At 32.1% G+C, this 16123-nt stretch overlaps 1 protein-coding gene across 1 annotated transcript; it reads left to right on the top strand.

Annotated features, from left to right (window-relative positions):
• Positions 1-7008: 7008 nt before the first annotated feature.
• Positions 7009-8524, top strand: LOC145572203 (protein FANTASTIC FOUR 3-like). The gene has a single exon (XM_081631207.1). It carries the CDS (start codon positions 7440-7442, stop codon positions 8412-8414), a length of 975 nt encoding a protein of 324 aa, XP_081487333.1. The 5' UTR covers positions 7009-7439; the 3' UTR covers positions 8415-8524.
• Positions 8525-16123: the final 7599 nt, after the last annotated feature.

Below are 16123 nucleotides of genomic sequence, written 5' to 3'. Positions count from 1 at the left end.
TAACATAGTATATAATCTTTAATTATTAATAATTATAAAACGAATCTTAATTATAAGCCTTTTTTTTTTTTTTTTTTTTTTTTTTTTTTTTTTTTTACAAAAGATTATAAGCCTTGTTGACTAATCAAGTATTGAATTATTGAATTGCAAATTTTATTAAATATCGTAACATAGTATATAATCTTAAATTATTAATAATTATAAAACAAATCTTAATTATAAGCCTTGTTGACTAATCAAGTATTGAATTATCGAATTGCAAATTTTACTTATAAAATCGTAATTATGACCCGATCTCTCTAAATCAATTAAACAAGAAGCACATAATAGCCTGATAATTAAACAATACTTCTTCCATTCATATTAGATGACACATTTCAATTAGGCACGTTTGCCAACGTATACTTTCTAATGCAAATATTATTGATTACATCGTAGCAAAAAATTATAAAAATTTGATATTCAAAAAATAGATGTTGAGATAAAATCTAACATGACTCCATTTGACTATATTTTTTCTCAACATAAAATTACAAAACAAAGTCAAAAGAAGTTATGTGAATAGTAAACAAAATCAAACTATGTGTTATCTAATTAATTTGGAACAGATTAATTGATTATCTAATAAACTAGTAAGATGAGTATAGCTAAACTTGAAACATAAGTACATATATAACATGATGTATAAAGAATCAATGACGATTTGTATATAATATGATGCCTAAAAATGAAGTGACTAAGTCCTCACTTGATGTAAAATAAAATCTAGTAGGGATAATATGTGTAATTTTTTTTTTTTGTAAAGTTAAGCATTGTAATCTACTTAAACATTGCATGGATAATTTTACTAATTATCATTCTACCCCTTTTGTTCATAATTATTTGCCTTCAAAGCCATAGTTTACTTAATTTAGTTTTGGTGCGTAATCTTTTTGAGAATAAAATCGTGGTATCTTGTAAAATTTATATGATAGGCTAATTTTATTTTTAGAAATGACCTAATAACAAAAATCAAAAATAAGACAAACGTTTAATTACATGGAGAGGACAAGCATAAATTGCCCGTGACAATTGAGTCCGTAAGGCTTGATCCAGGCTAGCCATTTCCTTATGAAACAAGTATTATAAACATTTTAAGCAAAAATAACTACAAACAATGATACTAACTTGCACCAAGACACATACATGAATATAAGTACACACCTAGAAAGAGCCTTATATGAGATCTAATATGCCGGGATATCGGGGAAACTGTAATCATGTTTCTTTTCTGGTACTACTACGAGGAGTTCCCACCGCCTTTGGCGAGTGGACTAATCTCCCGTGAGAGTTTGTATGGGTACCTCGATAAACAACATCCCCAATTGAAGGAAACTGTTATCATGTGATAGTAAAATCTTGTAAGTTGCAATTCTTTAAAATTAAACTAGGTGAGGATTGTCGAGGGTTATGAATAATTAAAATAATTGACAAGCTAAGAACCTATTATTACTCAAGTAGAGAAGTTCCTGATTTTGGTGCATGTCCTTTAAAAAGTAACCTTTTATCGTTACAGAAGAGAAAAGTTTTAAGTAAAAAGCTGATATGCATGTTATGTACACTTACCTAAATTAGATTATTCTTAAATAATAATAGCCCACAAAGGCATTCTTGCTTACCTTGCTACTTTCAACTAGTGGATCTTTTAGAATTTGCTGTTGCTATTACCACCGCTACTTATTATTTTCATTTTATTGTTCAATATTTTTTAATGGATTTTTTTATTTTCGTAGACATTGCAAGTTGTTTCTGATTCAAGATGTCCGTACAGAAGTAGAAAAAGTAATACAGAAAAGGTATAATTATTGTAACTCTCTATGGCTTTTTATATCCCATTTTCGAAAGATGTGCCTATATTTTATTTTATGATAGTAACCGTTTTTAATTGTAAGTTAAAATAAATACGGTACTTATTAAGGGTAAGATTTACTCAAATATGTTTAGGTTCTACTCCATTATTTTCATACTTTGAAAATCTGCTCAATTATGAAAAATAAATGTCATTAATTATCAACAATAGCAACAAGAAAGTCTTACATAATGATTTTGGAATTGGATAACATAAATAGTCATAACTCATAAGGGATAGTTTGCAAAGAAAACAAAGCATATGAAGATAACAAATTAATCTGAATAAAAGTGGGTTAAAAGTGTGTTGTGAACTAAGAACCAAAAAGGGTATGAACAAAATTTTTAATTAAACTAGTGGTAAGGGGTATAAAGAGAAGAAAAACATGTGAGTAAAACACATTGGGGTTTTAGAAAACCTTAACAAACAAAGTAAAATTTGCAAAACACAATTTGAGATAAAATAATATGAAAACAAGTAAATAATATAAATTAAATAATACAAAGAATAATCATATTTTCTCTGACGTGAATTTTCTCCCTAGATCTACTCCACCCTATCCAATACCATAATTTCGATCATTCAAAATAATCATATCATTCCTTAATCCCCAAAGTAATCGTATCATTCTCACTCTTTCTTTTCCTATCCTCGCGATCCCATCACTTAATTTGGTACTCTTTAAACCTCTTTATCGGAGTCTCACTTGGTCTCCATTATACGTGGTCAAATCACTCTAGACGATTCTACCTCATCTTGTATTCAATGGATGTATCCTATATATACTTTCTTCTTAATTATCTCATTCCTCAACCAATCCTTTCTAACTTTCTTGTATGGTCATGTATCCATCATAGCACATACACATCCCTGTCACATTTATCTTATGATAATTGTGACAATGCTCCACAATAAAGTTTCTTGCTTTCTTCTAATTATCAATGACAATAATATTAAAAGAAAGTGGGGATAATTTAGGAGGGAAAAAACTCCAATTTTATAGTAATTATATACAACCCCTTTTTTAAAATAATTGACACAATCAAACTTAACACACATGTCAATACATTAATTTAAATTTAGATATATATGACTAAATTAAATATTTGTTTATATTAAAAAATATAAAGAGTCGATATTATTAAATTTTATATTAATACCTATTTAACAATATATTTCATGATAAAAATTATTTTAATACATTACTAATAAAATACGATCAAAGCAAATAAATGAATCTATTCGAAAAAAGTAAATAAAATGAATAATGAATAAAAGTCAAACGTGTCGGCTATTACGGGACAAATAGAGTATAAACATGTATTTTAATAAAAACTCCAATCAAATAGCTAGTATTTATTTTATAGACATGTGTTTTAAAGTACTTAGTAGATAAGTAGCACATATATGACAAGAAACTCATTTAAGTCGTGAAAAACCTCCCAAAGTATTGAATATCATTTTACTTGCTTGTATTTCTCTAAGCTCTAGTCCCTACATAAACATGTCTATGAATGTTAATGTCTGGAGGGGATCCTCTTTTGGGGGAGACGATTGAAACAAGTTAAAAAATACTTTGTATATGATTGCATATATTAAGTGGATGATACATTCGAGTGTATAATTAACATCCTGACACTAATGTGAATACTATTTTGTAAATTGAAGTGGTTGTAGCATGTTAAGAAAATTAGTCGTAAACCAAGACTTTATTCTAGATATACAAACATGACCATTAATTTTGAACACAAGGAATTAATTCATTTGCAAATATTTTCGGCCTACAAAACTAGTGCTAATGCAACTAGTTTTGGTTATCAAGGGTTAGATCCTTTATTGACACTAAAATTTCTTATTTTCTTCTACATTGTATTCAATATGGTGATGAGATTACATGCAATATTGAGAAGAGGATCTAATTTCTATGTGTTGCGAAGCACCTTTTTTAAAAAATTAAAAAAATAAATAAATAATTTATGTAGAACCTAGCCGCATGCATCTGTTTCCTCTCCTCCCCATTTTTTTTCCTATGGTTTTTTAGTTTCAAGATCATCTTAGACCGAAAATAATCTAAGGTTGGCTATTCTTGACCATTTTTTCTTTACTTGATTCACTTTATGTGTTTTAGTATCAATAGATGTAAATATTTAATACACCTCACTTCTTTGACTAATTGGATGTAAACCTAATTCATAATAATATTATCGTAAATCTATACACGCGCAAATAGGATTGTATTAAACATAGTGGCCCTAAATTAACGTAGTTTCATGTGATTAAGGGAAAGAAATAAACCATTGCCAAAAAATAATGATGTTGCAACAAATATGTACACATTTTCCAATAATAGGATGAAATATGAGTGTTGTTTTATATATTACTCTTATCTGTTTTTGGATTAAAAGTCGCGCCAGATTATTTTTATTATTAACCTTGAAAAATTGAACCATCGAGGCTTTAAATTGGAGAAAAAAAGAGTTCAATTAAATAACCGTCTTAGAAGCTAGTTGAACATACGCTATTCTCATTGCATATATACAAATACAACGCGTCTTGTGTGCGGCCGGTCACACCATGTGGCCACTTATAAAAAAAACAAAGTAATCCCTATAATACTGATCAGGTAACCCTTGTTATACTGACCAAGTAACCTTTATATAACACTGATGAAGTAACCCCTATAAAACTTAACGAGTAATCCCTATAACACTAACAAAGTAACTCTTATGATGGATAGCCATACTGTGTGGCCAGCAACATATAAGACTTTGTGATATATATATATGCTAGAATGAGAAATGAGAAAACCACTAATCTCTTAACACATCATCTTGGTTTAAAATTTAAATTTCCTTCTCTTTTTATTCTTAACTTTCTCATATTTTGATAATGAGACTCGGGTAAGGAGGATAGAAATTATTTATTAGAGAAATTGGTTATACTTAATCTAAATATGTTTGTGAGACTAAAGACCTTAATATGGTAAAAAAAGGCACTCTAAGCCAATTCAATGTGCCAATATGTAAGTGAAACGTATAGAAGAAAAAAGCTAAAGGCAACAACATGCATCCATCCCTTTTTAAACAAAATATCAGGGAAGATTGCTTTGCTTTCTGTCCCATTTGTTGCCTTCTTTTGAGAAAAGAAAGAAAACATCAAGGGAAACACTTCCATTTTAAGGTTATGATTTAGGCTATTCATTCAAGAGGTTTGATTGGCTGTATGCTTGTGTAACTCTTGATCCAAAGATCATGCTAAGAGTAGTATTGATCTTTCAAGACGAAAACATTAAAGTCTCTTTATTACATTTTTTTTTTTTTTTTTTTTTTTTTTGCTAGTGATGAGATTTGATTTGGAAAATTATATGGGATGAATCCGTGTTTTGTAAAATTTTAGATGTTGATTTTGTTTTTCTTTTCAAGTTTTTTTTTTTTTTTTTTTTTTTTATGCAATTGTCCTTGGCCTGTTATTAAATTTTCATGACTCTATTTTTTTTTTACAAAAAAAAAAAATATTAAACAAAATGTAAAGGAATAAGGGATGGAAATAAAAGGTGCAATAACTATGTGAGATTAGGACATAAATAGAGTGCAAGGGAAGGAGGGAAAATAATGGTCAAGTGAATTGTCAAGGTTTTTTTTTTTTTTTTTTTTTTGAACTCTTTTAAATGAAAAAAAAGAGAAGGTTTTTCTATGTGTTTTTTTTACTTGTTTATGCCTAAAACTAATGATACAACAATAAAATAAACAAAACCCTTTCGATATACATTTCCCCACACCACCAACAACATAAATTATGTATTAAAAAAAAAAAAGTACGATTATTATTGTCCATAGGTAGCACTGTCAAAACGGTTTGACAGTTCGGTTCCGGTTCGGTTTGAAATCGGTTCGGTATTAAATTGGGTCGGTTTGAAATCGGTTTAAGTGCCTCGCGGGTCGGTTCCACTTCGGTTTAAATAGTTATCGGTTCAATTCGGTTTCAGTTTATTCTTGAGCGGTTTTAATTCGGTTCGGGTTGTAAACAGTCCGGATAGTAAACGGTTCGGTGCAGACGGGTTGCAGTTTGTTAACGGTTCAGTGTAAACGGTTTTTATCCCGGTTCAAACAGTTTCGAGTTGAAAACGGTTTTTGGTTAGAAACAGTTCGGTTCTTTTTTGGTTTAGTTTATAACTAGTTCGGTTCAGTTTATAATTGATTTGGTTCTTTTTCGGTTCAGTTTATAACTGGTTCGGTTCTTTTTTGGTTTATTTTATGGCAGGAGGATTTTTAGTGGTAGGAAGATATTTTATACTATGATAATAATTTGGCAGGAAGATATTTTATACTATGATAATAAATTTTCAATAAATATTAATTTGGCAGGAAGAATTTTTGTAATATGATAATTAAATTTCATTTAAAACACCTTTTAACTTGATTTTAATATTCCCTTTATAGTAAGCAATTTATAGCCGATTCGTTTATAAGCGGTCCGGTTCATAAACGATCCGATTTGCAAGCGGTTCGGTTTATAAGCGGTTCGGTTTATATGCAGTTCGGTGCAAACGGGTCGCGGGTTGTTAACGGTTCGGTGTAAACGGTTTTTATCCCGGTTCAAACGGTTTCGGGTTGAAAGCGGTTTCGGGTTAGAAACAGTTCGGTTCTTTTTCGGTTCGGTTTGATTTCAATTTGGTTTAAAACTGGTTCGGTTCATTAACGGGTTCTGTTCTTATACGGTGTAACGTTATTCGGATCGGTTCGGTTTTGGGTTCACATACGGTTCGGGTCGGTTTTCGGTTTCAAAAAAACGGTTTTTAATCGGTTCGGTTCTCATTTTGGTCGGTTTATTTCGGACAGTTAAACGGTTTTGGTTTGAAATTTGACAGCACTATCCATAGGTATAGTCAAGATCACCTAACTACAATTCAAAATTATCATTGTGAGGAACACAAAAATCTCTTTCGAAATTGCCCTTACAAAAAACAATTTATATTTATAATGTTCCTTAAAATCTTCACAAGGCCAAGAGTCTTAAGATAATAAAAACCCCCCGTGATTTACGAAGAATATTTATTGTACTAATGAATTCAATAAAGACATCTATATAAGTTAGCATCTTCCTTGTGTGAATGAGTGAGTGAGTGTTTTACAAATTATAATCGCTATTTATGAATTAACCGTCCTGGTTAAAATTTTTCTTACCCAATTTAATTTTATTCCTATATTCTCTTTCTTTTATTTTAATATATGTAGTGTGAGGTGGATTTCAACAGCTAAAAATAAAAAAAAAAAAAAAAAAAAAAGAAGTATTGGTGGGCATGGACGATCCTCTCTCATCACTACTACAGTGCTTAATCTTGGCCTATAAATTAACAACCTCTTCCATTTCTCCTTCACATCAAACCATTTTTTCTCCTCATTTCTCCTGTTACTACAATTCCATGTTCATATCTTCTTATTTCTGCTTTATAAAATCAGCAAAACTTAATTTCTAGCCTTAAAAGCTTGATCAACTCTGTGTCTTTTTTTTTTTTCCCTGTTTTATTTCCTCTGTATTCAGTTTTAACACTATGTCAACAAGTGTGTGCCAAGGGATGCAATCACAGTTTGATCCATGGCTTGCCGAGCCACGGATCATCGGGTTCAAATTATCTCAGCCAGCGCCCAAGATTTCACTGTCTACTGTAAGTTTTCCTAGGTCTCCAAGGTCAGACAACTCACATTCCCAACGACAAACTTCCCACAAGACTGACATTTGTAGTGAAATAATCAACCCAAAGAAGACCTCAAGAAATGGTGATTTGGGTGGTTGGAGTTTCTTGCAAGCTCTTACAAACCCAACTCATATTTTCGAAACTGCGAAAGAGGGAGACAAGGATAAAGAGAAAGAGTATGTTCATCCTCTTGTCAAAAAATCAGCTTCAGTTTTGAGTGAGAAAAGCTTGGAGATGTGTACTGAAAGCCTAGGGAGTGAAACTGGCAGCATTATCAGTGATAGTGGGGATGAACTAATCTCTTCATCTTTCGTGTCAGAATTCGAAAAATCTCCTAGAATGTCTTGTGTTACTATGATCAAAGAGAGGTCGACGAGCAGCAGTAGCTTCCCACCACCAATAAGTACCTTTAGGAGTGGTTTTTCGGGTGGATTTCAAGTCGAATCTCAAAGGCAAGATGGGAGGTTAGTTATAAAGGCGGTTAGTGTTGGCACCAGTCAGAGTTGTTTCAAGGCTGAGAGGACTAATGGAAGGCTTACACTTCGTTTCCTAGATAACTCGTGTGAGGCCGAAGATGAATGCAACCGAGAATCTTCCCACGGAGATGAATTCTATGATGGTAACGACAACAATGAAGGGGATGCCAATGATGATGAGTATGTAGTTAATGATGGACAGTTATACAATGAGATGGAAGAAAGTAGTGGAAATGTTGTAGATGAAGTTGAATCAAGTAATTTTAGTAGAAGAAGCCGGTGGAACGAAGAACGAGCTGCTAGGATGTGCAAAGAACTGCAAAATTGGGAGCCATTTTGGGTTGCTAGCTCTTGATCTATTTATAGTGTGAATTTTTAAGAACACCTTAATCTTTGTTATCATCTTCCACCTATACAGTTGAGTTGATTATATTAATATGTCGAACGAGGGAGCTAGTTTGACCCCCCCCCCCCCCCCCCCCCCCCCCCCCCCTAGCTATTGTTTAGATAAGTGGAAGTTTATAATGTTGATTTGATTAGGCCTTCATTGATCATATGTTAGTTTCATAATTGATAATTGAGATGATTGCATTTAAAATGAGGCAACTTGATGAAGTATATGCTTATTATTTTTATAATCTTTCCTGCAATCAAGACATGGTACTCTTAAAGTTGAAAACAAACATTATAAATTGTAAACAGATACTAGCTACTGAAATGATCAGTTTATTTAAGAACCTGGCCATCTGTTACAAATTCGACGAGGGTATCATTTATTAGAAGGTTTGGGAACAATTCCTTCTAATGCAGGAGTTTTACCAAGTAGCAAATACCACTTCAAGAGCAGGATTTGCTGCCTGAAATCACACCATGTTCCCCGGTTTGAAATTCTTGGCTCTGCCACTGATCACAAGATACCAGGAACTCAGGAAGGTACTAAAGAAGCAAGATTACAGTTACAACATAATTTGAGGTAAAGAAATATATTCTTGACTATGAGCTATTCCACACCAATCTTTTCGTTAAGTTTATAAACATAATCATGATGATTATGATAGATTTTGTACTTTTTCAGGGACTGTACATGATTGGTGACAGCTAGTTAACAATCCGGAAATGGACGCCAAACTTTGATTTAGAAGAGAAACATATCAAGAAATTAGCCACTTTGGTAAGAATTCCGCAACTTTATGTGGAATAATTCTATCTGCCAGGCCAAGAATGCACCTGAGCCGGCTGTCTCGTATTAAGGAATGCCGCTGCGACTGAACTGTCAGTGTGATTCAGGCATGGTTGCTGCAAATGCCACCTAGGCCCCGTTCTTTAGAGCTGCTCTGCTCTGCTCAAAAGAAATCTGCTTTGCTCTGCTATACTTTATTTTCAAATAATAATTAATAATAACAATAATAATAATTAATAATAACAATAATAATAATTAATATTAAATAATAATAATTAATATTGTATTGATGATAATAATTATTATTTTGAATAATTATAATAATTATTAATAAAATAATTATAATAATTATTAATAAAATAATTATAATAATTATTAATATTAATGATAAATGATATTTATTAATCATAATAATAATAGTTATCATTATTAATATTTAATAATTCAAACTATTAAGAGTTAATATTTAATAATATTATTAATTAATAATTTCTAATAATTATAACAATTCTTTCAAAAAAATAAATAATAATAATAACAATTAATAACAATTTCTTTTTTAAATATTTGATATTAGAATCACAATGTGTAGAAACATTATATGTATGTGGGTATTGATTGTTAGTTCATTGAGTTGAATTATTTTTCAAATCTTTCCATACAATTTAAGAATTAAAAAAAAAAGAGGTTGTTTTCAAGTAATACTTTGTATATCATTATTATATTTAGGGTATAAAATATATGATTAAGACAAATTTATAAGTAAAATCATTATTACTCATTAAATCATTTTATTTTAAAATTTTTGTGAAATAAATATAAGTAAACCGTTGTCTTTTATCTTTCTACTATTAACATATGTTAAATATGGTATACATATATTTATATTTTCACTCACCTAAATCAATGGTATATGCACTTAGTAATAGTAATAGTAATAGTAATAGTAATAACAACAACATTAATAATAATAACATTAATAATAGTATTTATAATAATAGTAATAATAATAATAATAATAATAATAATAAGAATAATAATAACAACATTAATAATAATAATAATAATAACAATAACAATAATAATAATAATAATAGTATTAATAATAATGTTGAAATCTGCTCTACTCGGCTCGGCTCTGCTCGGCTCTACTCTGCTAAAATTTAATCTGCTCTACTCTGCCCAGAAGCTCAGAAGAACAGGGCCCTAGACCGCATTGGCATGCTCGGTCCACTCGTTACCCTGGAATTTCCCAAAGCTTCAACCGTCTTGGGTAACTTGCCGACTAATTTAACACGCCACTACCCAAAAACGCCAATTTATCGATGGCTTATGAACTGCCGGTTTAAACTTTTGATAAATTTATAATTAGCAATGATCGTTGAATTAACGACGCTCGTAAAACTAACCTATGGCCCAAGCCCTGTATTGACTGCTTAAAGCCGTTAGTAAGCCATAAATAATATTTTGAAATTATAGAAATAACACATTTTTTTACAGGGAAAAAAATGTCTTGATATAATTATTACCTATACCTTAAAGCCATCGCTAATAATCTATCTATTTTTTTTTTATAAAAAGAAAAAGATTTTCAGGAAGAAAAAAACCTTAACCCCTTTAAAAATCTAAGGGAACACCTTTAATTACTAGAAAATACTCTATTATTTCGATGGTTTAAAAAGCCATCGGAGTAATTACTGATGGTCACAATATTGGACCAATGGCTCAAGCCATATGTACTATTTCGACAACAGCCGTAAAACCATCTCTCTACTTTCATTTCTAGAACTAATTCTCTTGTACCTCTCTCTCTCTTTCATCTCACTACTCTCTCCTCTTATTTTTCTTCCCTTACCCATTCTTTTCACATTTATAATGAACTTAACGCTTGAGTTTGAGTGCATCATCATGCAAATAATTATGCAAATAATTAAAATCATGAAATTAAAGCTAAAATGTATTAAAAATAAAAAAATAAAAAAAATGAAAAAAAAGAGATCAACTATAATCTTAGCTTTTTATGATCTAATTCGACCGTGAAAACGCCAAATAAAAAGCCACAAGTAAAGATATGAAAAGGTAAGCTTAGGAGTCACTCGAAGTACGCTTACGTGGAGCATGTTGTGAATATATTTGGATATTATAGGAAGTTGGATTTGACAACATAACGAAAGGGACGATAAAGAATGAAGCCGCCAACATGTTTGTATGGAACGTGTAAACCATTCATGGATCGTTATAGACAACCACGAACAGGAGCGGATCTATTCATGTGCACAGTGGTGCACGTGACTGACTAGAAAAAAAAATTGATTTTTTTTAGAAATTTTTTAAATTACCACCAAAAAATGTATCCATTTTAAAAATAAGCATCCGTTTAATTTTTTATTTTATTTTACCACCCTTAAATTAAAAAACTACTCAGATTACCACCCATTTTAAAATTCTGATGGGTTTCTATTATGTGGACCCACCTAACGGCTAGTAACGGTTATGTTTAAGCATTACAATGTCTTCACTCCACCTCCCCCTTAAACCAATCTATTGAGTACAAGACAACCTAAAACAAAAAGAAAACAACTAAAAAAACCAAGAACTTACTATTTGAATTGTCACTACTACTGATCATCTTCTTCCAGTCACAACTAAGAGTCGTTGGGTGGGGTCCCCATAAGAAAAATCCACCAGAATTTTAAAAAGGGTGGTAATCTGAGTAGTTTTTTTTAATTTAAGGGGTGGTAAAATAAAATAAAAAATTTAACGGGTTGTTATTTTGAAAATGGATATATTTTTGGGTGGTAATTTAAAATTTTTCCTTTTTTTTTTTTAATTTTAAAAATGTCAAAGAGACCTCCTATTACAGATAGACGATCTATTTAATGCTGCTATTTGTTGCTCCATAGCCTACATGAGGCTGCTTTAGTTTTTTTTTTTTTAAATATCAAAGAGACCGAGTATTTTGATAACCGGTCTCTTTTATGCTGCCATTGATTTTTTACAATGCTTTCTGTTTTCATTAAACAGACCGGTTATATTTAATAACCGGTCTCTAAATTATCTTACTTTTTTATTATTTTTTTATTTTTTGTATAATTTTTTAATAATTTGTGTTTCTATTTGTACTATATTTGTGCAGCCAATTTTAACATTTTTCCACAAAGCTTATCAATTAAGTAAAAAATTATAAAGTTAATTTAATGTAATAATTTTAAAGTACCATTTATTTGTAACATGTTATTTATTTGGAGTACTTTTGACTTGTTAGATTGAATTTTTAAGTACTAATGTAGTATGGATTTTTATGTCCTTTAGATTGAAATTATTTTGGTGAAAAATAATTTTTTTTTTTTAATACCAGTATAATTTTTGGATTGAAACAAGTGATCAATTATTGATGGTGACTCACCCTTCAAAATCCTGGATTCGCCACTGACCACGAAAAGGGACAAACCGAAGGCAACAACGATTTGATCCATGAAGGTTACACCCCATTAGTAATCTATGAGATTATTACTAACTTTATAGTGGTCTTGAACCATAACTGGATATTCGAGGATGATGGTATGGATTGAGTCATGAAGTCATCAATTCTATCCATATGCTCTATTCGATTCTTATACGACATGTATTAATTGCAACTCAAAAGACATACAAACAAGATTTAATTCGCTTCAAACTAATTAGTCTTAGTCGGATGAATATTTAATGCACACATAAATCTAATTATTGTGATCACTTGAATTAAACAACAAGATTAATAGGAACCTAGACTAGTTGTCCAAATTATCTTATTAGGCCTGATTTTAAATTACATGTCTTGATTAAACACATGCATTATGGTGATCAAAGCAAATATAATAAATTTTCCCTAAAAAAAAAAAGCAAATATAATAAATACATAAGCATGCATAGAAATACGTACTGGAAGCAACTAAATCATAATTAGAGAACGAATAATATGCATTCTAAACATGTTACTAAATAATTATTAATAAAATTCTAATACAACGTCTCAAAATGATGCTAGTAGTGAAAGCAATAAAAATAAGTGGAGTAAATTAAATCAAGAAAAAATAGATACTCACTCCGAATGTGCAACTTTGATACTAATCGTTAGTAACTTCAATAAAATGATAAATCAAGAATTAAATTAAAGAGTTAGAAAAATTAATATCACCTTCGGGATCTTACCTTCATGCCTTAGTAATAAAAGGTACAACTTTCAGATCTTGTTTTGGATTTTGAATTACTTGAATAGGATTAGAAGAAATAAAGCTAAGAACAAGACAAATTGTACGTCGAAACTTTACGTCCTAACTTTTTCGGGCGTATGGAATTCAAAAAATAGTTTTTAAGATGTCGAATTTGAAAGTAATGATGTCCTTCGAACAAGTGTATTATTCTGATAGCGGGTTCAAATTATTAGAAAGCTAATATATTCAGTAAGGTCAAGTGATCGGAATGCCTGGGTGGAGGCCGCTTCCGATCAGTAATATTAATATAATTAATATTACAGCTTAATCTTGACTGAACCCTTCGGGTCACACCCAAGCAAATATATGCGAACCAAATCGACGAATTAATTCGGAAGAAATTAATTCGTCGCCTGAGTGTTAAATATTTAGACGTCGGTAAATTCGAGCTTAGAGCGTCGAAACCAATCGTCGGAAGTCGAGTCGAAAAATAGTGAAAGACGAGACGAAAATAGTAATAAATCAACAAAAGACCAAAATACCCCTAGCATCGGAATGCCCTAGCAAACCGAGTGCTAAGGGCGTATGGCCTAGCATGGTGGCTAGCATGCGCACCAAGCCGAGCCTAGGCTGGCTAGTGCGTGCTAGCGCACCCATGCTAGCATCGCAAAGCCAGGCGCTGCCTAGTGCTTGCTAGCATGCTAGGCACTGCCTTGTGCGTGCATTGGCTAGCAAGCCATGCCGCAACAAGCTGCAGCAGCTAGCACGCTAGGCGCGCCAGCTAGCCACAGCTAGCAACAGCATGGCGAGGGCCATTGCTTGCTAGTAGCGAGGCCAAGGCACAAAGCCACAGCAGCCCGCACAAGCATGCTGGGCGTGCTGGGCAGCAGCGCCTAGCAGCCCGCATGCGAGTGTTGGGCCTGCTGGGCTTGCGTGCTCGTGGGTGCCACGGACAGCAGCACATGGCAGCCCACCTTGGCTGCCTTGGTGCCCAAGGGTGAGTGCCATGTGGCTTGTGGTCCTTGAGTGTGTGTGGTATGAGGTGGACGGCTAAGGGAGAGGGAGTGGGGAGCAAGTTTGGTCCCCCCTTCTCTAAGTGGTCCTCACCTAACCACTCACATGAGCTTGCCACTTGTTGATTTATTACTAGCTTGATTATTTATTTTATTTTAGCTTTAAAATAAAATGGAAAAATCATACTATCCCACATTGATGGGAGAGTAAATGATACTCCCATTATTTCCTATAAATACCCAAGTATGGGCATTGGGAATGATGCTTGAGTGGGAGTTAGAAAGAGCATTCCATAATTTTGGGAAAACTCTTAAACTCACATAACACTCTGGTTAAGGTCGGACCTTGCTAACCCCAAGGTATTAGACCTTAAAGTTGTGTTCGCCCATTTGTGGGTGGATACTGTCGGAGGCACGGCGCTTGACGTGCTAGTAGCTTTTAAGTAAGAGCCCCGGGTTTTGGGCGAAGCTCGCTTCGAGGGTAAGATTCGTTATCTTTTCTTTGTGAATATTTATTTATGCTTTGTGATTTTAATTATTGCGAGTGGTTCCTTGGGAGGGGTTGTTTCCGCGGTGAGTTGGACTCACTAAACCCCAACAGCGGTATCGGAGCCCCGCTTGTTTATTTTTATAATCATGTTTTTCAAGGTTTATTTTTTGGCTTATTTTTCTGGTTTATGTTGCTAATTAGATTAGTAGCTCGGTTTTATTTATTTAATCCCGTTTTTAATGTCGAATTTGGCCCAGAACCCAGATTTTCGCCCAAGACTAGTGAATTTTGGGTGGAAAACGTGTTTTGGAAAGGGTTTTACCCTGTTAGGACTGTGATTTTAGCCAAATTCTGACCAGAAATGCCTTTTTCGAGGGGTTTTTCGTTTTTGACGAAAAATTTTAAGTCTTTTCTAACCTTGAAATTAATGGCATAAATTGTTGATTATATGGTTGATTATTTGCATAATTTTCTGCACTTTTATGTCCCCTTAAAGCACACTTACTTGCTAGTATTTGATGCTTAAAGATTGATTTATTTTCACATAATTGCAAACTAATTGCTTTTTAGTGTGAAAATTTTATTTTTGAAGCTTCCTAAGTGTTAAAGATTCAATCTTTATTTGTGATAAGTGATTGAAACTTTGAATACCACTAAATTCCATGTTATTTTGAATTGAACCTTGTTGTTTTAATCATTTTGAGTTGATTAGAAACATAAAGTTTCGATTTTTGTGATAGAAATTTGGTTATCTTCATGTTGGAAGATATAATTTTCAAGGATTCACAAATTTTAGATGTTGGAATTTTCATTTGAACATTAAAGTTCATATTTTTCCAACTTCCCTTTAATTTGTCAAATTCTCAAGTTTAATTTAAATTGATTAAATTGAAAGTGAGAAATTACCTCAATTTTATTTTGCACCAAGCTAAACCAATTTAATTAAAGATGGTTCTTGGAATTATTTTGGTTATTGCACTTTGAAAATTTTATTAAGTTAGACTTGTTTAAAATTTTATTTTGCTCACTAAATTAGTTCTAAAATTAATTTAGAATTAATTATTTTTGTCTCGCGGAAAAGGGATCAAATCCCAAGGTAGTGGCACGCAAAACGAGGCAATGCACCACCATGGCGAGCCGAGCTGCACAGCAGCCCGCATGTGGCTGCCAAGGTGGTTCGCCTCCTCG

Source organism: Chenopodium album, chromosome 12 (genome assembly GCF_948465745.1).
Source record: "Chenopodium album chromosome 12, dcCheAlbu1.1, whole genome shotgun sequence".
Taxonomy (NCBI): Eukaryota; Viridiplantae; Streptophyta; class Magnoliopsida; order Caryophyllales; family Amaranthaceae; genus Chenopodium; species Chenopodium album.
Note: the sequence above shows the minus strand (reverse complement) of the source record. Positions and strands in the feature narration are given on the sequence as shown.

Bases quoted from the DNA above. Each gene is read 5' to 3' on its own strand.
- LOC145572203 (XM_081631207.1), top strand. From the start codon at position 7,440: ATGTCAACAAGTGTGTGCCAAGGGATGCAATCACAGTTTGATCCATGG.